Raw genomic sequence first — 24,106 nt, forward strand, 5'->3', positions numbered from 1 at the left:
AAAGTTTTGGTTGCCCGTTTCTTTGACAGCACAATGATCAAAAATGGATGTTTCAACACCCAAAGTCCATTGCTGTTCGGGATAACAGTGGACAGAGATTTAATATACACACTCAATTAAAGTTTGCTGTCAGAGGAAAAGCTAAACTGATCGAAAACATTAATTGATCAGTGTCCTTAATGGAAGAAGGTAAATTTAAGAACCGCTGCACACAGGCTGACGCAACGCAACAAGATTGTCGGCGACAGTTTTTGATAATAGTGCAATGTGTGGCGGTTGATGACTGTCGTAAACTAGTTTTTCCAGATGCATCGGTGCTAATGGAAATAGTAGAACATGTTCAACTTTTATGACGAGTTATCCACAACAATCGTGCATCATCATGTGGTGTGCGGCAGTCTTTGACAATCGCCCAACACGGCGCAATGTATTGACCAATTAAGCTTCAGCTTACAGTAGCTTCCAGCTATAGCATCATATCATGCAGCATTTTTATAGTTGTAGCTTATGTGAACTTTGAAGCCCAAAAAGGTGTTATAGTCAGGGCCCTTAGGGATATTTTGGTTCAAATTCTTCCAAAAGCATCAAATTTGGCGCAGATGTTGCCCATGCCATACTCTTTCGATTTTTGACGGGCGCCAAGGGCGGTATGATCCGGGGACCGTACCGGTCCATCCCGCCATGTCACCTGACCTATGACGTCATAATTAGGATATGCATCCAATCACATGGCGTACTATAAGTGGTCAAAGTTCAAAATGAATCGATCGAAAAATGAAGGCAGGGATCCTATTTTAAGGTTTTCATAAAATCCAATATGGCCGCCAGGTCACATGACCTATGACGTCATATTTATGACATGTATACAATCATGTATACATGAACCCGGATCATGATCGCACAAAAATTAAACACAAGGATATGGCATACAGTTCATAAAACATCAAAATCCGTACCTTTGTAATTAAACACAAGGATATGGCATACAGTTCATAAAACATCAAAATCCGTACCTTTGTAATTAGACTGATGAACTGCATATGCCTGAAAATTAGGAAATAGACATGTAAAACTCTTCCGGGTTCGGTTGCGAGAGGACGCTGGCGTTGCATATTCGCCGCTTCTCCGACTGGATGGATGTACAGGGTCTGCTTCTACCTTTCTGACCTGACATCTCACACCTGTCCTGCCTTTTCACACCCGCACGTGCCGCGTGTTCTCCGGCTGGATAACGGAATCTGCTTTTGATGGTACGGAATACGGAATTCGAAAGGCCCGCTCCCGTTGATTGTGGCCGTGGCCTTGTTTGCCGGTGGCCTTGTGGCCTTGTTTGCCGCTGTGGTCTTGATTAGCGGCTGCAGTCGTTTGCCGCTGCGTTTGCCGCTGCGTTTGCCGCTTTGCCTCCTCGACCTTGGCCTCGTACTCGTCCCTTCGCTCCTGCCTGGCATGGCTCTGAAGTACTCCGCCGCAAGGCTTCTTCTGCTCAATACCCGCTCCACCCCATCATGCATCTCTGCCATCAAATCAAATGGACTCCTCCGACGACCCAGGTACATTCACCGTGGCTCCGGTCGCAAGTTTGTTTATTTGCAATCAGGTCACTCCATCCCCGTCCTCTGGTCGGCTCAGCGCACTCTCACTCTTCGTCCCAGCGCACCTGGTCACAGCAACCCACACGATTGCACCTCTTGCCTACGAACCCTGGCTAAATCACCTGAATTCATCCCTGCTGTTCAAAACAACATCAAGCTCACCCTGTTCAACACCCGGCCCCTCAACAATAAATGCCTCATCCTGAACGAATACATCCTGGATAACAAACTGGACTTTCTCTGTCTCACCGAAACCTGGCAACAACCTCTGGACTACTACACACTCAACCTCACCACACCCAATGGATATTCCTACGTCAATAAACCACGCTCGGAGGGCCGAGGTGGTGGAATTGCCGTTATCCACCGTCAAGACATCAAGACCAACCTCATCTCCATCTCATCTGCTCCATCATTTGAACACCTGGCTTTAAAACTCTCTGGTCACACGCAGTCAGTCATGGCTGTCGTCTACCGCCCTCCCAAACCACACCCATCATTCCTGTCTGACTTCTCCTACTTTCTGACCCAGCTATGTTCCCTCTCCCCCTCAATCCTCCTCCTTGGTGATTTCAATATCCACATGGACTCCACTGACTCCACAATAACCACTGACTTCACTGATTTACTCACCTGCTTTAACCTCACTCAACATGTCGACTTTCCTACCCATATCCGTGGTCACATTTTGGACCTTGTCTGCTCCACTGGATTAAATTTGCACCATCTCTATGGCTCCGACCTCACCCTCTCTGACCACTTAGCCATCACTCTGACCATCAACATCCCCGCCCCAACACCAAGGCATTATCGCACAATCAACTTCCGTAAGCTAAACGCTCTTTCACCTACCTCATTCTCATCCACCCTCTCTGAAAAAATGTCCACTTCTCCCTTCATTGACCTCCACACCCCTTCCGACCTCACTGACTACTACAACCACACTCTCTCCTCCTGCCTTGACCAGCTTGCGCCTGTAAAAACCAAAACAGTTTCTTTCACCCATTCTGCTCCCTGGTTTACCCCTGAACTCCACCTGATGAAAACTCGTGCTCGCCAACTTGAAAGACTCCGCAATAAAACGGGTCTCACAGTTCACTCCCAAGCCTACAAGGACCACATACAACACTACAAAGATGCCCTCTCCCGCGCCCGCTCTGCCTACTACTCTCAAATTATCCACTCTGGCTCCGGAAACCCAAAAGCACTCTTCTCGACAATAAACAAACTCCTCCGCCCCCTGAACACCACCACCCAGTCATTCACAGTAGACAACTGCATCTCCTTCCTCTCTTTCTTCCAACGCAAAATTGACAACATCTACAACAGCTTGACCACCGCCGCACCCGCTCCCCCTCCAACCACCTGCCCCCCCTTGTCCTGCCATCCCCTGTCTCGGTTCTCCCCAATCTCTCCTACTGACCTCTCTGAACTCCTCATAGGAATGAAAACTGCCACCTGCACTCTTGACCCCATCCCCTCCAGCTTTGTCAAAGCCTCCCTCCCTGCTCTCTCTCCACTTATCATTGCAACAATAAACTCCTCCCTGTCTACAGGCATCGTCCCACCTTCCCTCAAAATTGCTGCTGTTACCCCCATTCTAAAAAAACCTGGTCTAAACCCTGACACCCTAAACAACTTCAGACCCATCTCCAACCTACCCTTTCTGTCAAAAGTTTTGGAACGCGCTGTAGCCACTCAACTCAAACATCATCTCTCTGCCAATAACTTGTATGAAACATTCCAATCCGGATTCCGCTCCAACCACAGTACTGAAACTGCTCTCCTCAAAATCACCAACGACCTTCTCCTCTCCTCTGACGCTGGCAACCTCAACATTCTCGTCCTCCTCGACCTCAGCGCTGCCTTTGACACCATCGATCACACTATCCTCCTCACCCGACTTGAATCCACCTTTAACGTCACCGGCACTGCCCTCTCTTGGATTAAATCATACCTCTCTGACAGATGCCAGTTCATCTCCATCAATAACTGCAAATCCCCCACTGCTCCCCTCCCCCAAGGTGTCCCCCAAGGTTCAGTTCTTGGCCCCCTCCTCTTCATCCTTTACCTGTCCCCGCTCGGTCACTTAATCCGCCGTCATGGTCTCCAATTCCACTGCTTCGCCGATGACATCCAGCTTTTCATCTCCACCAAGTCCGTCTCCACCGACACCCACTCTATCCTGACAAACTGCATCACTGAAATAAAATCCTGGCTTCAAATCAACTTCCTCAAGCTTAACTGTGATAAATCTGAAATAATCATCATTGGCCCAAAAACGCTCACAAAATCCACCCATAACTTTGCCCTCAACATCGACGGTATCCCAGTATCCACCTCCCCTCACATCCGGAATCTTGGCGTCATCTTTGACCAAACCCTTTCCTTCGACAAATACACTAAACAGATCACAAAGTCAGCCTTCTTTCACCTGAAAAACATTGCCCGTCTCCGCTCATCCCTCTCCTCCACGGCTGCAGAAACCCTCATCCACGCCTTCATCACCTCCCGTCTGGACTACTGCAATAGCCTCCTCTATGGTTCACCCTCAAAAATCACCAATAAACTCCAATACATTCAGAACTCCGCTGCCCGTCTACTCACTCATTCCCGGACCCGTGACCACATCACCCCCGTCCTTTACAAGCTTCACTGGCTCCCCATCCCCCAGAGAATCCAGTACAAAATCCTCCTCTTGACATACAAAGCCCTCCATAACCTGGCCCCATCCTACCTGGCTGACCTCCTCTCCAGACACACTCCCACCCGCAACCTCCGCTCTGCTGGTACCAACCTCCTGACCCCCTCCATCCGGACCAAATTCAGATCCTGGGGGGACAAGGCCTTCTCCATCGCTGCTCCCACCCTCTGGAACTCACTACCTCACACCATCAGAGACTCCTCCTCACTCACCACATTCAAAACATCACTAAAGACCCACCTGTTCAACGCTGCATTCAACATTCAACCCACAGCATTTAACCCCTGACTATCTCTTCTCCTTCTCCCTCCTTTTGCTTTAAATATTTCCCTATTGATTCTTGTCTTGTCTTTTTGATTCTTGTCTTATATATATGCCGTATATCGCTGCTGTTTGTTTTCTTGATTCTTGTCTTTTTGCAATTGTTGTTTTCATGTATTGTTATGCATTATGTTTTCCACTCTGTCAAAGCGCCTTTGGGCTTCTGGAAAAGCGCTATACAAAATAAATGAATTATTATTATTATTATTAAATATTTCCTCTAATTGTCAAAAATAAGGTCAGAGTTCGATTACCCAACCCAGAAACATAAAATGGTGAACCTCGCATAAATCGTGACAAAAAACCCAAAAACCGACATGTTTGACTCAAAAATGACCTTTAAGATGACCTTGAGGGTTGACCTTGACCTCGAATCATCAAAATAACATCATAATTGGATTCCTCGACCTCGAAAACCCCTGAAAAGTGGTATCATACATGATTCCAACCATTTTGGTTATTTAACTGATTTTCCTCTAATCCGGGTGGCGGCCATTTAGTATTTCGCCAATATGGGGCCCCCGCGGGGGGGGGGGGGGGGCGCCCGTCTTGGCGCCCGTCAAAAATCGAAAGAGTATGGCATGGGCAACATCCGGGCCAAATTTGGTGCTTTTGGAAGAATTTGAACCAAACGGCCCCAAAATATCCCTAAGGGCCCTGACTATTAGGAAAGTTCAATGTAGTAGCCCGACCTGTGTCTCCTTAAGTATTTAGCAAACCTTCAGGAACAATTCTCAGTACATGGTGCAATGGAAAACTTTTAATGACAAAGTCTTTGCCTTTCAATTACAGTATACTCGATTTACTTGTTTGGGAAGATGATAAATTATATACTTGGAACAAAAATCGGTATCCGTTTAATAATAAAGTGCTCGTTTTAAAAGCACGTCTTTCCCGGATTTAAGAAGAAGAAGCTGGAACACGAGCTTAATGCAGTGGAGGGTCGAGCTTAACATCCCAGAGGAAACGGGTAAATATAAATGAGTTCCCCCATCTTGTACATCAAGTTCCACCAGCAAGTTGTTGAACGCTCCCCGAGCTGGCCTTCTCCCCACCTAGAGCTTTACCAGCAGCCGCTTCTTTCTCCAGGCCGTTGGCAACGTAACAATCCTATTACCAAAGCAGCAGTGCTCAGAGCCTTCACCCTTCACATCCTCTCCCTGCATTTCTTCTTGGTCGCCATTTTGGTTAACTAAAATAGTGTTTTTCACAATAGCGCAGTGCGCGGCAGCCTCTGACAAAACAAGGTTCGTTGCCAAAGATCTTGTTTTGTTGTGCTGGATTGTGGGAAGCAACCTTAAGAGTGGTAAACTGGCCATCCGGAGGTGAATCATTGGATTTCCGAGTGTTGAGCGATTCCATAATTAGTTGGGTCCATTTGAAATGGAGTGAATGGTCTACAGACCACCCTATGAGAATCATTGCATGCACACTGGCAGGTAGTAAAGTCAACAAGAGTGGACCGCTTTCGACTTTTAAAATAATCAAGCTAAACTACAACAGTGCAGCCACTTCCGCTTTGTATAGCCATAGCAAAGTCCGCCAGTTACCCTATATTTCTGCGCAACGAGCACACCTTGCCACAAGATCGTGAGTAACCGCTAGTTGGAAGAACGATGTCTCATCCCCAGGTGAGAAGGCGAGCTGGGCCCGTGGAACCACACACACAGGTGCCTCTTCAAATATTTCAGTATCCAATGCAAATGCGCGTAGCTCCACCTCACGTGCAACAGGCGGCGGATTCATTGGGTCTGAGATTAGAGTTCCAGGTGGCCATGAACGACAGGTCATGTACAGTACCCTGCACAAAAAGTCACATGCAGTACTTGTATGGCATGACAATTAGTGTTTGTTACCTCATATAGAATAACTAGGTCATGTATCTAGGAACATTAAAATTGATGTGGACCTATCCCGTGCAGCATAACAAAAACACTCAACCATAGCATTTCCAAATGATTATACATTAACCTTCCCCAAAGCCAGATAAATAGCCCACACAGCAAGGAAATTATTTCCCTTCCCTTCCTCCGACATCTCTTTTCCTCCACACCTGTGGTCTGGTGAAAGTCCCATTCCAACGACATTCGCGTCTAGGTCAATCACGTAATCCACAGGGTCCAGCAATCCCTCCGCTTCCCATGCTGGGCCCTCACATGTTGTTTGCGCTGGCCACACACGCTTCAGACCTGTCACAAACATTTAATCGTCCATGATGTTGCTGGTTGTCCTTGTGACCTTTAATTATCGATTTCTACATAATCTAAGGCTCGTAGTGGAGCACACACACACACGTTAGAGAGAAACAGCCACTGAGCTTGGAGGAAGTGCCGGCACTTCCAGGGGCACTCTGGGAAGCAGCGACGTCACAACAACGGCACCGCCTTTCTCACCGCATTCAGCGGAGTATTTCCCCAAGGAGGAATTTCCTCCTCTCCATGGATGCCAACCCATGGGGATTGTCCATCCTCTTAACCTCTTAGTTGCTGAATGTCGAGCAAGGAAGGAGAACGTACCATTTATAAAGTATTTGGTATGACCCGGCTGACGTTTGAACTGACGACCTCCCAGACTCGGAATGGGCACTTCTTCAATGAAACTGACATACAACTGTTCAACATTCATCTTACCCTCATCGTGTGATTCTCGTGTTCAAGTAACAACCTCATAATGTCATTCAATCATTGCGCCGAGCCATATAAATTTTACCATATTCACAATAAATAACACGACGGAAGGCGTCATCTCAAAGTAAATACCACAATTGTCTTATATCTAAGGGGTTAAAGCATAATCAATTCAATGGTAGGTTATTGGTTCACGAGTTATCAAGTGACCACGATATTCGTCATGGGTGTGTGTCTGTCTGTCTGTCCGCAGCATAACTACCCGATGATATCATCCGATCTTGATGAAACTTGGGTGGGAGGTTGATATCATGATCTAGTTGTGTCCTGCCTCGAGTGGCGTATTGCGCCCATTGTGGGCGGAGCCACGCCCAAAAAAGATGTCTTTTTATGGGGTATTTGAGTTCAAGCTACATCTTCTCCGAGGGAGTTGGTGGAATCTGACAGGGGTTTCGGTATCTGGTTAGGCCAATGTCATGTGTCTAGCCCCATGGAGCTCGATTTTTCATTTTCGCCCCAAGGTCAAGGTCACAAGGTCACGAAATTTAGAAAAGTCGATTTTTTATGGTTTTATTACATTGTTCGCTTCCTGATAGGGTGAAATATCGTACATGATCTTATATTATCACATACATCATGAAATACAAGTTTTCCAACAAATTTCAGAATCTTCGACCTTTGGCCTTTGAAGGTCACAAAGGTCAAATTTTCAAAGTTGTCGGAATCGAATCGAATTTTGGGTATTGTGGAGCTAACTAACCTCATAACATTGCTCATTGAGCATTGTCATTGAATACCGCGCGCTCGTGAACCATCGTCGTCTCCTGACTTGCTTAAATTTGCTGTGCATTGTGTGTGGTTGACATGGTCATGGTCAAAGGTCATGTCACCTTTAGCTGAAAGAAGCAGATTTCCATTGACACAATACATTGTGAACCGGCTGAAGGGATATTGACCAAACTTGGCATAACTATGGACTGCAATACGAAGATGAAGTAATTCAATTTTGGGTCCAAAAGTTCAAAGGCCTAAGGTCAAGTGCCCTTTGAAAGTCATTTTGCAGACCATAACTCAAGTAAGAAGCATTTGATGTTGTCTTTCTTCTACTTATCTCTCTTCTATTGTCTTTTCTTCTTTCTCTCTAATTTTTCATGAGACCTTTGATTGAGATCAAACATAACAGTGAGTTTGCATCTAACGTGTGCGAAGGCATATCCATCGATGCATTCAAATTCAATTCTACATTCTATTTTTTTTATACATTCCCATGACTACTCTTACCATTTCTTCACAACTGCTCTTTGGTTCTTGTTGCCTTCTGAGAACCCAATCAACTACTGCTCCATGGTATTTGTGGCCTTCTGAGAGCCCAATCAACTACTGCTCCTTGGTATTTGTGGCCTTCTGAGAGCCCAATCAACCACTGCTCCTTGGTATTTGTGGCCTTCTGAGAGCCCAATCAACCACTGCTCCTTGGTATTTGTGGCCTTCTGAGAACCCAAACAACTACTGCTCCTTGATATTTGTGGCCTTCTGAGAGCCCAATAAACTACTGCTCCTTGGTATTTGTGGCCTTCTGAGAGCCCAATCAACCACTGCTCCTTGGTATTTGTGGCCTTCTGAGAACCCAAACAACTACTGCTCCTTGATATTTGTGGCCTTCTGAGAGCCCAATCAACCACTGCTCCTTGGTATTTGTGGCCTTCTGAGAACCCAAACAACTACTGCTCCTTGGTATTTGTGGCCTTCTGAGAGCCCAATAAACTACTGCTCCTTGGTATTTGTGGCCTTCTGAGAACCCAAACAACTACTGCTCCTTGATATTTGTGGTCTTCTGAGAACCCAATCAACTACTGCTCCTTGGTATTTGTGGCCTTCTGAGAGCCCAATCAACTACTGCTCCTTGGTATTTGTGGCCTTCTGAGAACCCAAACAACTACTGCTCTTTGATATTTGTGGCCTTCTGAGAACCCAATCAACTACTGCTCCTTGGTATTTGTGGCCTTCTGAGAGCCCAATCAACTACTGCTCCTTGGTATTTGTGGCCTTCTGAGAACCCAAACAACTACTGCTCCTTGATATTTGTGGCCTTCTGAGAACCCAATCAACTACTGCTCCTTGGTATTTGTGGCCTTCTGAGAGCCCAATCAACTACTGCTCCTTGGTATTTGTGGCCTTCTGAGAACCCAAACAACTACTGCTCCTTGGTATTTGTGGCCTTCTGAGAACCCAAACAACTACTGCTCCTTGGTATTTGTGGCCTTCTGAGAACCCAAACAACTACTGCTCCTTGGTATTTGTGGCCTTCTGAGAACCCAAACAACTACTGCTCTTTGATATTTGTGGCCTTCTGAGAACCCAATCAACTACTGCTCCTTGGTATTTGTGGCCTTCTGAGAGCCCAATCAACTACTGCTCCTTGGTATTTGTGGCCTTCTGAGAACCCAATCAACTACTGCTCCGTGGTATTTGTGGCCTTCTGAGAACCCAATCAACTACTGCTCCTTAGTATTTGTGGCCTTCTGAGAACCCAAACAACTACTGCTCCTTGATATTTGTGGCCTTCTGAGAACCCAATCAACTACTGCTCCTTAGTATTTGTGGCCTTCTGAGAACCCAAACAACTACTGCTCCTTGATATTTGTGGCCTTCTGAGAACCCAATCAACTACTGCTCCTTGGTATTTGTGGCCTTCTGAGAGCCCAATCAACTACTGCTCCTTAGTATTTGTGGCCTTCTGAGAGCCCAATCAACTACTGCTCTTTGGTATTTGTGGCCTTCTGAGAACCCAATCAACTACTGCTCCGTGGTATTTGTGGCCTTCTGAGAACCCAATCAACTACTGCCCCTTAGTATTTGTGGCCTTCTGAGAACCCAAACAACTACTGCTCCTTGGTATTTGTGGCCTTCTGAGAACCCAAACAACTACTGCTCCTTGGTACTCGATAATATGCTTTCTCGTCAACGAAAGCATGATGCAGTTTCCGTTTCTTTGCCAAATACTTTTCTTGTTCATTGTCTGAAAAGGAAAATCACCTCTGTTGTTGATCTTCATGGTATAAAACCAAAGTAGTCGTCGTCTACATTTACCACTTTTCTTAGTCTTCTTTCCACCACATTTAAAAAAAAATTCAATGCCTGCCCAATCAGTTTAACTCCTCTGTAAGATGAACATAATAAAGGGTTTCCCTTCATCTTGAACAAGTGCACAATAAGTGATATTTGTCCAATCTTCAGGATAACTCCTCCTCCTCAGACTTTTCGACAAACTGTGTCATCCACTTGATTCCTACAACTCTAGGCACCTCTATAACCTCGACTGAGAATCCGGTTGGACTCACCCGCATTTCCTTTCTTTAATCTTCTAATAGCCGATTCAACTTCCTCTTCACATATCTCTTCTTCTGAACCTTCAACTTTATAACATTCCACGTCATTCTTCCATTGGTTTTCCTATTCCAAGAGCTTTTTAAAGTAAGTTTTCCATTCCTTATCAACCACATAATTTTTTTCACAATTTGTCCGTTTTGTTTTACAAACGATGAACTTCCCTCTCGTAATTTTTCTCATGTAAAATTTGCTTTATCTTGATGATCTATATTTTTTTGCCTCTTTTTGTAATAAACTTCTTTCTTCCGCTTGAACATTTCTTGGACTCGAAAATTCCACCACCATGTTTCTCATTCTTTTTGAAACCTGCCAGTGGTTATCCATAAATATTGATCACCATCTACATTTGAGGCAACATCCCATCTACAGCTTTAGAAGTTACAAACTTCAACTAATTTTCGGATACTCTTGAAATTTTTCTCTGCTTTTCACATCTTTAAGCTTCCAACTTTTACATGTTTCATTCACTTCTGAGCTCCTTGATTTTCTTTTCATTTGCGATATAAAAAATATCCAACTACCAATCATTGCTGACTCACATTCTTCACTGGCTATTTTATTTTCACATCGTTTATCCTTCTCAAACTCCTTCACATGAGAATAGATAGATAAATCAATCTGGCTCTTTGCAACTCCGCTTGTAAAAGTCACGAGTTGATTTTTTCTTTTCTTGAAGTCAGTATTTAGCATACCCACATCTCTTGCTTCTGTTTTTCTAATACCTGCCTCGTTCTTTTCATCATGGACAACGTTATGTCTGTTTCGTTCCTCGGCGATGTTCAAATCTCCACCAATAATCTCTTCTTCTTTGTAGCTTATTACTTGAGCCAAAGCTTTCGTTCATCCCAGATCGATCTTCGATCATATTTTATACACACACACACACACACACACACACACACACACACACACACACACACACACACCAAGAAGTAATAGTTGCTTGACTAAAACTGTCATGATAAGGAGAGATTTTTTTAGCAACAACTTCAACTTCATCTTGTTATTTTTCTTTTTCTTCAATTAATTGATTAATGAAATTCTTCCTTGGGTTTTTGTGTTGAAAAGTGACATCATGCTCAAGCAGGAGACAAAAAGACTGATGCGGGCGGCATACCGATCTGGTGTGCTGTGTGGGTACGTCTTCCCCGTGTGAAGATGAGCCACTTGCAGGGCACGTCGGTGTCGGTTTCTGGTCGCAAAGGGGAAACAAGTTTGTTGCCAAGTAAATGCAAGGCTGCTTGTGTTTCTGCACGGGTCCCAAGGGTGCAGCAAGCCTCACCAATAACCTGCTCGCCATTTCCGTCCGTTTCTGAGAGAGCAAAAATGAGATCACGATAACCCTTTTACGATTGCATTTTTGGAGTTTTGAATTAGAAGAAAGAATGAGTCCCTGTATGAATAAAAATACTCCCAATCCTGATGAAGAGCATTCAGCACTCATGACCGATGAGGAAACAAATAAAACCCAGTTGTGGTAGTAAAGTAGTATTTCGTCACCCCGATGATCAGTTAAACAGCATTAGTAAGTATAAAGGCTGCCTGGTTGCAAGTGAACCATACGAGGACCACCTGGAAGACAATGAGATGCTTACATGATGCGGAAAAAGAAAGATGGACAACTAGTATCGGTCGGTCATTGGAGGAATGTGAAAGAAGTTCATTATAGTACAAACACGTTGAGTAGATTTTCTATTTGCTCAAGGCTATCGGTGTAATGCAAAGGTTGGTAAACGCAACAGGTATTGATTGAAGGACACACACGGATAAAACTAAAAGCAGTTGTACGAATTACCTTGTCCATGTTCAGTGGCACATTTTGATACATTCCCAGCCATCCCCAAGGTACTGGTCGGCTGAGCATCACATGAGCAGAAACCTTTATTCGATTGAGGTTGTTCTTCAGCTCCATGTTCAGGTGATGAACAAACTATATCTCCAAAGGTCTTGCAAAGTGCAGATGCCTTTGCTTCAGCTTCATTTGCATCGTTTCTGCTGGGAGCCTCACCTAGCACGGCTCCTTGATCCCTGTGGCCTCCACGTCCTGTAGTGTCGGCTACCAAAAGTGATCGCACCACACTGCCATTGATGTTGAGGAAGCGAAAAAGTTTCCTCACAACGTCAGTTTGTGGTTCCAGGTCCTGCCAGATAAGATATTCCATTTATTAGAACCTGAGGCAGGCAATTGCTTGAAATTTCCAATCTTTATGGTTAAAATATACTCATACTATTTACTCTAATTTCAATTAACTTAATAGTTTCTCAATAACATACAGAGACAAAAAAAACAATTGTGTTCACTTTTAGAAAATAAATATAGCAACAAAAAAACTCAATCAAAAAACTCACCAAAACAAAGTTTTATATATCTATATATATATTGTTACGGAACCCAACGTCGGCCTCGGTTCCCGTTATCGAGGGGGGATTAAGCCCCTCGTCTGTTACTGACCGACGTGGTCCTGGGGGTATGACGCCACGCCCGGTCGGCGCTGGGTAGGGTTTTAGGCCCACAAGTCCTATGACCAAAATACCAGCGCTTCCCGGTACGCGAAGGAACACCCCCCGCTCACGGCCGCAGCGTAATGGATGTTGCGCCGAGCGAAGCGAACTGCGGCGTGAGCCGTTTACCAAGACTAGACCCGATTCCTTAAACGTTGGCCAAATCGTGCCACCGGTATTCAATTGGCAAATCACCAAAACGACAAGGATGTGAAGAAGAGGAAGACGAAGGCAAAAGGGTTGGAAATGCTACTATATTTATTACTATTATTTACACAATGAAAGGAACCAAGGAGAAGGAAGGATAATAAAGTAAAAACAGAAGAAGAAGAAGCGGACACAGTGCACCTTAGCTTACCTAAGCAGTCTTAATTAATACCCCAGGACAAGACACACAAAACAGACTACGAGCAAACTCACACGAATGGGGAAATTGCAGGCAGGAATGAAAGGACTGGAAGGAGAGGAACGCTCCGCTCGAACCGGAGCACGGTCGGCCCGGGAGTCAGCAGCCGCCGCCCTTCCTCGATCGGCACGTTCAGCAGCCGCCGTCAACGCCCTGGCTGCGGTCGTGCGGGCTGCCGCGATACGAGCACCCTGGCGGAGTCAAAGCTGCGTGGCTCCAAGCTGGTGGTGGTTGATTTCAAGGTTGATGCTCATCTGCCGCTTCTCTGGCTCATCTCAGGACGCATCTCCCGTCTCTCTCTGAAGCTCGTCTCTCGTGTGGGGGCCTCGTGGTGCGGGTTATATATGCCCCTCCCTCTAACCTTTTTGAACCTCCCCGATCGTTCTTTCTCTGCCCGCTCAAGCCGAACCCCTTTGGCTGGGTTGGTTGAGCGGGGCCGACTCACTCCTCCTTTCTATGACGAGGTGGAGACACGCCTTTCTTCTCCGAGCCGGAGCACATGGCAATGGCGGCGAATGCAGTTGGCAATCGAGGCTTTGGGAATGGGGCTTTGGGAATGAAAGGGGATCTACCTTATTTCCTTTGGTGCAATGGAGAATGTCAACTAGTGTGAACAGAGCCTTAACCTACATAGAATAAGGAGATAACTGTAAAAGAAGGATATATGATTGGCTACGTGTGGTATATGAAATAACTAGGAGGACGCCCTTTGATCTTTTACACTTGGAGGTATTTACAACAATTCATTACATTTTACAGAGGGTGATATTTACACAACAATTTACACAACAATTTCTCAAATCCACAACAATATATATATATATATAATTATATATATATGCTCGCTACGCTCGCCTCGTCCATGCGCGCTCGCTTTCGAAGTTAAGTAACTTTTCACAATTGTGTTTTTGTCGAAACTGGTCTTGCATGTACCTATTGGGGTGTCTTTAATGGTATTCTTGGCATTGGTTTTTCATACCTGTGTACAGAATCGTACAGAGTCTTTGTACAGAGTCTTTCTTATCGCGTATTCTGAGGCCTAAGTGTAGTACTAGGCTACCGTGTCCGACCTTGGCTTGAGGCTTTGTTTTTGTCTCAGCGGTTCTCCGATCGCGCTGCAATTATTTTCCGGTCTCTGATTTTCATGGTCTTTTCATCCCATACTTCCTTGTTTTAAAATCTAAAAAACAAACAAAAAAAACAAAAAACATTTCCTTCTGTTCTTATTCGTTTATTCGTTCTTATTTGTTCGTTCGTTCTTCGACCACGTTGTTTGTGATCACGTTGTTAAAAAATGTCTCATCTGAACCCTGAAGACCTGTATTCTGTCATATTCTATAACACCTTTTTCTTCTTCTATAAAAGGATGCTTTCGACTTGCTCACCAAATCCATTCATTCCAAAAAAAAATTCCATCTCTTATAGTGCATCTTTCATTCATTCCCTAAACTCTCCAGCACTCCATCCTCCCTCCAGCGTCCTCAAACGTATTTTTGACTCGAATGTCTCAAGAAACTCATTTTGCAATAAATGTTCGTTTCCCATTAATCGTACATTTTTCAAAATCCCATCACCCCTCCCCTCTAAATCTACCCCCTTGCCCCTCCCCTACAAATCTTCCCCATCACCCATCTCTTTCAAATCTTCCCCCTCCCCTCCAAATCTTCCCAATCACTCATTCCTTTCAAATCTCCCCCCACCCCCCTCCCCTCCGAGACTCTCCCTCGCTCCTCCCCTCCTAGACTCCCCTCTCACCCCTCCTCCTCAAAGCGTCCTCCCCGCTTCTTCCCCCTTCCAACTTTCACCTTCATCTCCCTCAACCTTCTGCCTCGCTCTTCCCCCTCGTCAAATAACACCTCACTGCGCCTCTCCCAATCACCATCAAACCTTTTGTCTGCCCCATTCTTCCCTTTCTCCAAGCTATTCTGTAATCTCCGACACACCTTCAACAGCTCTCCCTACCTCTTCCTCCTCTTCCACATCTTACCCTACCGCTCCCATCCCCTCCCCCCCTGTTCTGTATCCGATGCTCCCCCTTCCTCTTCCTTAACAGTATGGACCTCAAACATCCGGGGCCTTCGCTCAAACTTGTCTGATCTCTCCATACAGGTTGCTTCTGACAAACCAGACGTGATCTGCTCAACAGAAACTTTCCTCCTTCATGATGTCTCTGATTCCTTGGTATCTCTCCCAGGTTACTCCCTCCTCCGGTATGATAGACCTGAGCCTCGTCCTGGAGGTGGGGTTGCTATCTTTATAAAAAAACTCTCTTCCTCACTCGCCCTGCACTGCCCTCTCTCCACCTCACCCCTAGGAATACCTTTGGCTACGGCTTCCCCTTCGCTCCCACCTTTTGTTCATATGTGTGTTGTACCGTCCACCAAACAGTGATGACTCCATCTACATCTCGCTGTCTGAGAATATGGACCAACTTCTATCTACCCATCCCAACTCTCTCTTCCTCATATGTGGTGATTTCAACTGTCACCATGCCAGTTGGCTGGGTGTGGGTACCTCTCTCACCAGCCATGGCTCTTCAGCAAAGGACTTCTGTGACTCACTGGGACTGACACAATCTGTCAATTTCCCGACCCGGATTTCAGTCAACGGAGCATCTTCTCTTCTGGACTTGGTTATGACTAACTTCCCTGAAAATGTCTGCTGCTCTTCTTCTGCTCCAATCGGCTCTTCTGATCATGTGTTTGTTAAAGTGGACATCTCTCTGACCATTCTCAGAGAGCCTCCTCAGCGTCGACGAGTCTGGCATTTCACTCAGGCCAACTGGCACGGTCTTCAAGCAGCCATCAATCATCTGGACTGGTCTCCCATCTCTACTGCCTCTGACATAAATTCTTCCTGGGAATTCTTCCCAAGCAAACTGCTCTCTCTCATGCACAGATTTATCCCATCTCGTCTTCTGTTGTCATACCCTTCCTCCCGTCCATGGTACACGGAATCTTGTGGTGAGGCTATTGCCCAGAAACAACTTGCTTTCGTCTCCTGGAAAGCAAATCCAACGGAAGGAAATCTCATTTCCTTTCAGAAAGCCCGAAACAAGTGTGTGTCCACCCTCAGGAGAGCCAGGAAACAATATCTCTCCGTCCTCAGGACCGAACTCTCTTATCTGTCTCCCTCTTCCAAATCCTGGTGGCGTCTGATAAAATCTGTTTCTGGTGTTTGTTCCCCCTCCATCCCCTCCCTCACCTTAAATGGCCACACGGCTGACTCCGCACGTGAAAAAGCCATTAGCCATTTAATCAATTAAAAATCAATAAAAAATCAATTTAATCAAATTAAATTTTTTTAATTTAATAGCAATTAAAAAGCCATTTAATTGCAGAGATTGTCAGAGATGAAAGCCATTAGGAAAGAGCCAACAACAATTACAAGAATGCCTTACAGGTCCTCAATGCCAAACAGGAAATTAGAGCAGTCTCCCTTGACATATCACGTGCCTTCGATACGGTCTGGCACCCCGCTCTGCTCACCAAACTCTCCTCTTTTGGTATCCATGGAAATCTCCACGCATGGCTGGCGGACTTCTTCTCTAGTCGTAGTCAACGTGTGGCCCTGAATGGGTTTCTCTCATCTCCTCTTCCTGTTCAGGCTGGAGTTCCACAAGGCAGTGTTCTGGGCCCTGTGCTTTTCTGGTCTTCATCAATGATCTCTCTGACTCTCTTGAAAATCCTCTGTATCTCTTTGCTGATGACTCTACTCTCTGTCGCTCCATTCTTCATCCCTCAGATCAGCAGTCTGCTGCCTCCTCACTCTCTGCAGACCTGGACAAAATCACAGACTGGGCAAACAAGTGGAACATGTCTTTCAATCCTGACAAATCTCACACTCTTACGATGTCTCTCCGAAAAGACCGACTGGACAACCCTCCCATCCACTTTCTGAATAATCCTCTCCAAGAAGTTCTGTCACTCAAGCTTTTGGGTCTCACTATCTGCCATGATCTTTCCTGGGAAAACCACATTTCAAATCTGGCCTCCAAAGCCAGTCGCCGACTGGGCATCCTCCGTCGTGCGAAGTCCTTCCTTGGCACACCTGAGCTCCTCACCACGTACAAGGCTTTCATCCGCAGCTCAATGGAATACTGCTCTCCCCTCTGGGCTGGTGCTCCTGCCTCACACCTAGCTCGTCTTCACGCTGTTGAAACCAAAGCATTCAGAATCATTGGAATCTCCCACGATGAAGCTAACTCCAAGGGCCTCTCACTCACTCACCGCAGGCAAGTTGGTGGTCTTTCCGTCTTCTACCGACTCCTCTCTAGCCTTGCCCCCCCAGCTCTCTCTGGGCTCTGTCCCGCAAATATTCCTACAGGTCGCACAAGATCTGCCTGCAACCCTCTTATGGTCAAACTGCCAAAATCAAGACTCTCTGCTCACCTTCACTCCTTCATTCCTCTTTTCTCCCACCTCTGGAACAAACTCCCTCACTCTCTTCAATCCCACTCCACCCTCCAGGTCTTTAAAACAGCTGTTCACCACCATCTCTTATCTTCCCCCATCCAAAACCTTGATCTTTTCTACCCCCGCTAATTTCACCCCAATTCCACTTTTTTGAAATACCAACTTCTGTCCTGGAAGTCCTTGGTGTCCTTGTGTTTTATACTTCTCCCTCCACCTCCCCCCCCCCCCTTCCCACACCTCCTCCCCCCAAGCCCTCTCCCTTCCACACATCTCCCTGCTCTCAAATGTCGTGTTTGTGTGCTTCCCCTTCTCTCCCCATCTTGTCTTCCGCTCCCTCTTTTTATATATTTTGTTTGTCTGGTTGATTTGTTTGTGAAGTAAATGTTAGCTCTTTCACGAGCCTCGATTCAGTATACAAAAAAAGAAAAAAAGAAGAAAAAAAAAGCGGCGTTACTGAGGAACGGGCTTATTTTAGCTGAGGCTAATGACTGTACCGGAGTTGCTGTGTTGTCATGATTTACACCAATCATAATACAAACAATTACTTTGCACAAATGTATTTGTTGTGTTTGTGATATTACATTTTTATAGGCAATTTAGGTTGAAGATTTAGGTTGAATGTTTTTTTTTTAAGAAAGAACCCCTCAGCACATACATAGGGGAGGGGTAGGTGCAGACTGGAAGTTTGGGAAGATTACACCTCACCACCACGTAATTCAAAACACCTCACCACCAAGTAATTCAAAACACCTCACAGCCATAAAACACATAATAAAAACACCTCACAACCACAAAATTAAAAACACCTCACCACAACGAAATTCAAAACACCTCACAGCCATCAAACACGTAATAAAAACACACCACCACAAAATTAAAAACACACCACCACAAAATTAAAAACACCTCACAGCCATAAAACACGTAATAAAAACACCACACAGCCATAAAACACGCAATAAAAACACCTCACCACCACAAAATTAAAAACACCTCACAGCCATAAAACACGCAATAAAAACACCTCACAGCCATAAAACACGTAATAAAAACACCTCACAGCCATAAAACACGTAATAAAAACACCTCACCACCACGAAATTAAAAACACCTCACAGCCATAAAACACGTAATAAAAACACCTCACCACCACGAAATTAAAAACACCTCACAGCCATAAAACACGTAATAAAAACACCTCACCACCACGAAATTAAAAACACCTCACAGCCATAAAACACATAATAAAAACACCTCACCACCACGAAATTAAAAACACCTCACAGCCATAAAACACGTAATAAAAACACCTCACAGCCATAAAACACGTAATAAAAACACCTCACAGCCATAAAACACATAATAAAAACACCTCACCACCATGAAATTAAAAACACCTCGCAGCCATAAAACACATAATAAAAACACCTCACCACCACAAAATTAAAAACACCTCACAGCCATAAAACACGTAATAAAAACACCTCACCACCACGAAATTAAAAACACCTCACAGCCATAAAACACGTAATAAAAACACCTCACCACCACGAAATTAAAAACACCTCACCACCACAAAATTAAAAACACCTCACAGCCATAAAACACGCAATAAAAACACCTCACCACCACAAAATTAAAAACACCTCACAGCCATAAAACACGTAATAAAAACACCTCACAGCCATAAAACACGTAATAAAAACACCTCACCACCACGAAATTAAAAACACCTCACAGCCATAAAACACATAATAAAAACACCTCACCACCACGAAATTAAAAACACCTCACAGCCATAAAACACATAATAAAAACACCTCACCACCACGAAATTAAAAACACCTCACAGCCATAAAACACGTAATAAAAACACCTCACAGCCATAAAACACGTAATAAAAACACCTCACAGCCATAAAACACGTAATAAAAACACCTCACAGCCATAAAACACATAATAAAAACACCTCACCACCATGAAATTAAAAACACCTCGCAGCCATAAAACACGTAATAAAAACACCTCACAGCCATAAAACACGTAATAAAAACACCTCACAGCCATAAAACACGTAATAAAAACACCTCACCACCACGAAATTAAAAACACCTCACAGCCATAAAACACGTAATAAAAACACCTCACAGCCATAAAACACGTAATAAAAACACCTCACCACCACGAAATTAAAAACACCTCACAGCCATAAAACACATAATAAAAACACCTCACCACCACGAAATTAAAAACACCACACAGCCATAAAACACGAAATAAAAACACCTCACCACCACGAAATTAAAAACACCTCACAGCCATAAAACACATAATAAAAACACCTCACCACCATGAAATTAAAAACACCTCACAGCCATAAAACACGTAATAAAAACACCTCACCACCACGAAATTAAAAACACCTCACAGCCATAAAACACATAATAAAAACACCTCACCACCACAAAATTAAAAACACCTCACAGCCATAAAACACGCAATAAAAACACCTCACCACCACGAAATTAAAAACACCTCACAGCCATAAAACACATAATAAAAACACCTCACCACCATGAAATTAAAAACACCTCACAGCCATAAAACACATAATAAAAACACCTCACCACCACAAAATTAAAAACACCTCACAGCCATAAAACACGCAATAAAAACACCTCACCACCACGAAATTAAAAACACCTCACCACCACAAAATTAAAAACACCTCACAGCCATAAAACACGCAATAAAAACACCTCACCACCACAAAATTAAAAACACCTCACAGCCATAAAACACGTAATAAAAACACCTCACAGCCATAAAACACGTAATAAAAACACCTCACCACCACGAAATTAAAAACACCTCACAGCCATAAAACACATAATAAAAACACCTCACCACCACAAAATTAAAAACACCTCACAGCCATAAAACACGTAATAAAAACACCTCACCACCACGAAATTAAAAACACCTCACAGCCATAAAACACGTAATAAAAACACCTCACAGCCATAAAACACGTAATAAAAACACCTCACCACCACGAAAATAAAAACACCTCACAGCCATAAAACACGTAATAAAAACACCTCACAGCCATAAAACACGTAATAAAAACACCTCACCACCACGAAATTAAAAACACCTCACAGCCATAAAACACATAATAAAAACACCTCACCACCATGAAATTAAAAACACCTCACAGCCATAAAACACGTAATAAAAACACCTCACCACCACAAAATTAAAAACACCTCACAGCCATAAAACACGTAATAAAAACACCTCACCACCACAAAATTAAAAACACCTCACAGCCATAAAACACGTAATAAAAACACCTCACAGCCATAAAACACATAATAAAAACACCTCACCACCGTGAAATTAAAAACACCTCACAGCCATAAAACACGTAATAAAAACACCTCACAGCCATAAAACACGTAATAAAAACACCTCACAGCCATAAAACACATAATAAAAACACCTCACCACCGTGAAATTAAAAACACCTCACAGCCATAAAACACGTAATAAAAACACCTCACAGCCATAAAACACGTAATAAAAACACCTCACCACCACGAAATTAAAAACACCTCACAGCCATAAAACACATAATAAAAACACCTCACCACCACGAAATTAAAAACACCTCACAGCCATAAAACACATAATAAAAACACCTCACCACCACGAAATTAAAAACACCTCACAGCCATAAAAGACATAATAAAAACACCTCACCACCATGAAATTAAAAACACCACACAGCCATAAAACACATAATAAAAACACCTCACCACCACAAAATTAAAAACACCTCACAGCCATAAAACACGTAATAAAAACACCTCACAGCCATAAAACACGTAATAAAAACACCTCACAGCCATAAAACACGTAATATCCCCTGAGGTCCTGAGTCCACCCTCAGGAGAGCCAGGAAACAATATCTCTCCGTTCTCAGGTAAAAGCTTCCAACTTCTTCTTCTTCTTTCTTCCTACCATGCTTGTACAGTGAAATCCGCTATTTGAACGGAACGCCTTTGGAGTTAAAGCTGGCTTTGGCTATCCGTGATTTCCCGGTCTTAACCAAAGGGGAGTCACGCGACAATATCAAACAATATTTGCCTTTATAATCAGAAATTGAGCCCAAGCTTATCGTACGAATCCACACATCAGCTGACTTCATGTCACACAATGTTGTACCATGTTTTATCGTAAAACTCACGCCAGCCTCGATACAAAATTTGATAATCTGAATTTTCTTCAATGACAATCGATACTCTAGCTAGGCAACACCATGACGTCTCCCAAACCTATATGTGTACCTGGAAGGCACTGTTCACCCACAGCTCGGAGATTGAGGTGAAGCCGCCCAGTGGGTGGTGCGAAACCGACAGCAAGTGGCGTTGACCGAGCCATGCACCCAATGAGGCCGCAGGCTTGTTTCGGATGCGTGATAGCAGGGTGAAATCCGCTGTGCAAAGTAATGTATGCAGTACAATCAGGAACAATCAGTGCTGTTGAAGAGTCATTAATGCATTTCATCCATTAGCATCAGTAACAAATTTCCAATGAGACATGGATAGGAAGTAAATAAATCACTTTAAGGTGGATGGTTGGTTAAATGAAGGATACCATTACAGTCACGTAATATGGGAAGGAAAAGTTGAGACATGAGCACTTATTAAGAAATTTCTCTGCTCTCGTAGCCAACGTATGCCTCTCAACGGAATCCTTTCTTCTTCTCTCCCTGTTAAGACTGGAGTGCCCCAATGCAGTTTTCTCGGCCGCATCCTATTCCTGATCTTCATCAATGATTTATCTGACTGGAAAATCCTCTTTACCTATTTTCTGATAACTCTACCCTCTGCCATGAAATCCTCATCCTTCTGCCAGGAAGGCTGCAGCCTCTTTCCTCTCTTCACACCTTGAGAAAAAAAAAATCACAAACTGGTCAAACACTTGGAATATGTCAGTTAAAGTTTATAAAAGCAAAAACTGGACTTACAAGTGGGTAAAGCCGACGTTTCGGCGAGAATCCACTCGCTTTGTTCACTGTAAGTCCAGCTTTTGCTTTTATAAACTTTTACCGATTTACAGACTTGGCATTTAATATAGAATTTTTTTTTTTCTTGACTTGGGTTTACTTTCTTAACTCAGTATATCAATCTGGTGAGTTTCTTTTACACTTTGGTGATTTATTTGTTAAAAGAACCATGTCACTGATTGTCTGTCGCAGCAAGAAGTCAACAACAGGATTATATCACAGGTGGCGTGGCAAAATGTATGGACAGGTGCATTTCATGATTGGCTTCACAGTCGGGTATACAAGGGTTGTTGCGTTCTGCATTAGTGGAAAACAACTGCTGCACGTCTCCAAAAGTTATTGCCGCTTCCTCTGGAGATGGTCCGTCAACTCGACAATGCTGTTTGTCATGGAGTGGTGGCTTTACGAAATTACGGCATGAAACAGCGTGCTATTGCTCGGCAGTATGGCATCACTCAAGGTCAGGTGTCAAAGATCCTGAAACGAAATGCTCAGAGAGGTGTCCCTACTCCAATACCGAGGCCAGGACGTCCACGCAGAACCACAAGGAGAGATGATCGTCAGCTGCACCGGTTAGTCCGCAATGGCCGTACCAAGTCAGCTAATCGGCTTAGGGCTGAGTGGCAGCAACTGACAAATGTGCCTGTATCCAGAAGGCTAGTCAACCAACGACTGGTTCAAGCAGGCTATCGTGCCAGGCGTCCCCTGAGAAAGCCACGCCTGACAAGACAACACCGCCAGCGCTGATTGCAGTGGGCCAGAGAGCACCGTCAATGGCAGCCAGGACACTGGAATCACGTGATCTTCAGTGACGAGTCTAGATTTCTGGTCTATCGTCAAGATGGCCGCGTCCGAGTGCGCAGACAAGTGCATGAAGCCTACAACAAAGATTGTATAGTGCCAAGAGTCCAAGCTGGAGGTGGTGGGGTGACCGTTTGGGCTGCTTTTCATGCAGGGGGCAAAACTGACCTGGTTGTTCTGAATGGAAACCTGAACCAGTTCAAGTACAGGGCCATTCTGGAAGAAACATTGCTTCCATTTGCTCGTGAAGCCTTTCGAGGAAACTTTGTCTTCC

General features: G+C 44.3%; 1 protein-coding gene across 5 annotated transcripts in view; it reads right to left on the reverse strand.

The window, feature by feature from the left end:
* Window positions 1-24,106, reverse strand: part of LOC137439130 (F-box/WD repeat-containing protein 5) — a 36,776-nt gene that overhangs the window by 6,001 nt on the left and 6,669 nt on the right. For 3 of the 5 annotated variants that reach the window (XM_068134843.2, XM_068134844.2, XM_068134842.2), the window contains 5 exons: window positions 22,310-22,458; window positions 12,430-12,775; window positions 11,752-11,946; window positions 6,671-6,806; window positions 6,194-6,418 (listed from right to left, as the gene is read on the reverse strand). In XM_068134843.2, the coding sequence (XP_067990944.2) occupies window positions 6,194-6,418; window positions 6,671-6,806; window positions 11,752-11,946; window positions 12,430-12,775; window positions 22,310-22,458 (1,051 nt within the window). The remainder of the gene's footprint in view (window positions 1-6,193; window positions 6,419-6,670; window positions 6,807-11,751; window positions 11,947-12,429; window positions 12,776-22,309; window positions 22,459-24,106) is intronic. The other 2 variants (XM_078767779.1, XM_068134845.2) reach the window with 1 other exon arrangement.

The sequence above is a fragment of the Myxine glutinosa genome, chromosome 13 (assembly GCF_964187855.1).
Source record: "Myxine glutinosa chromosome 13, kmMyxGlut1.1, whole genome shotgun sequence".
Classification (NCBI taxonomy): Eukaryota; Metazoa; Chordata; class Myxini; order Myxiniformes; family Myxinidae; genus Myxine; species Myxine glutinosa.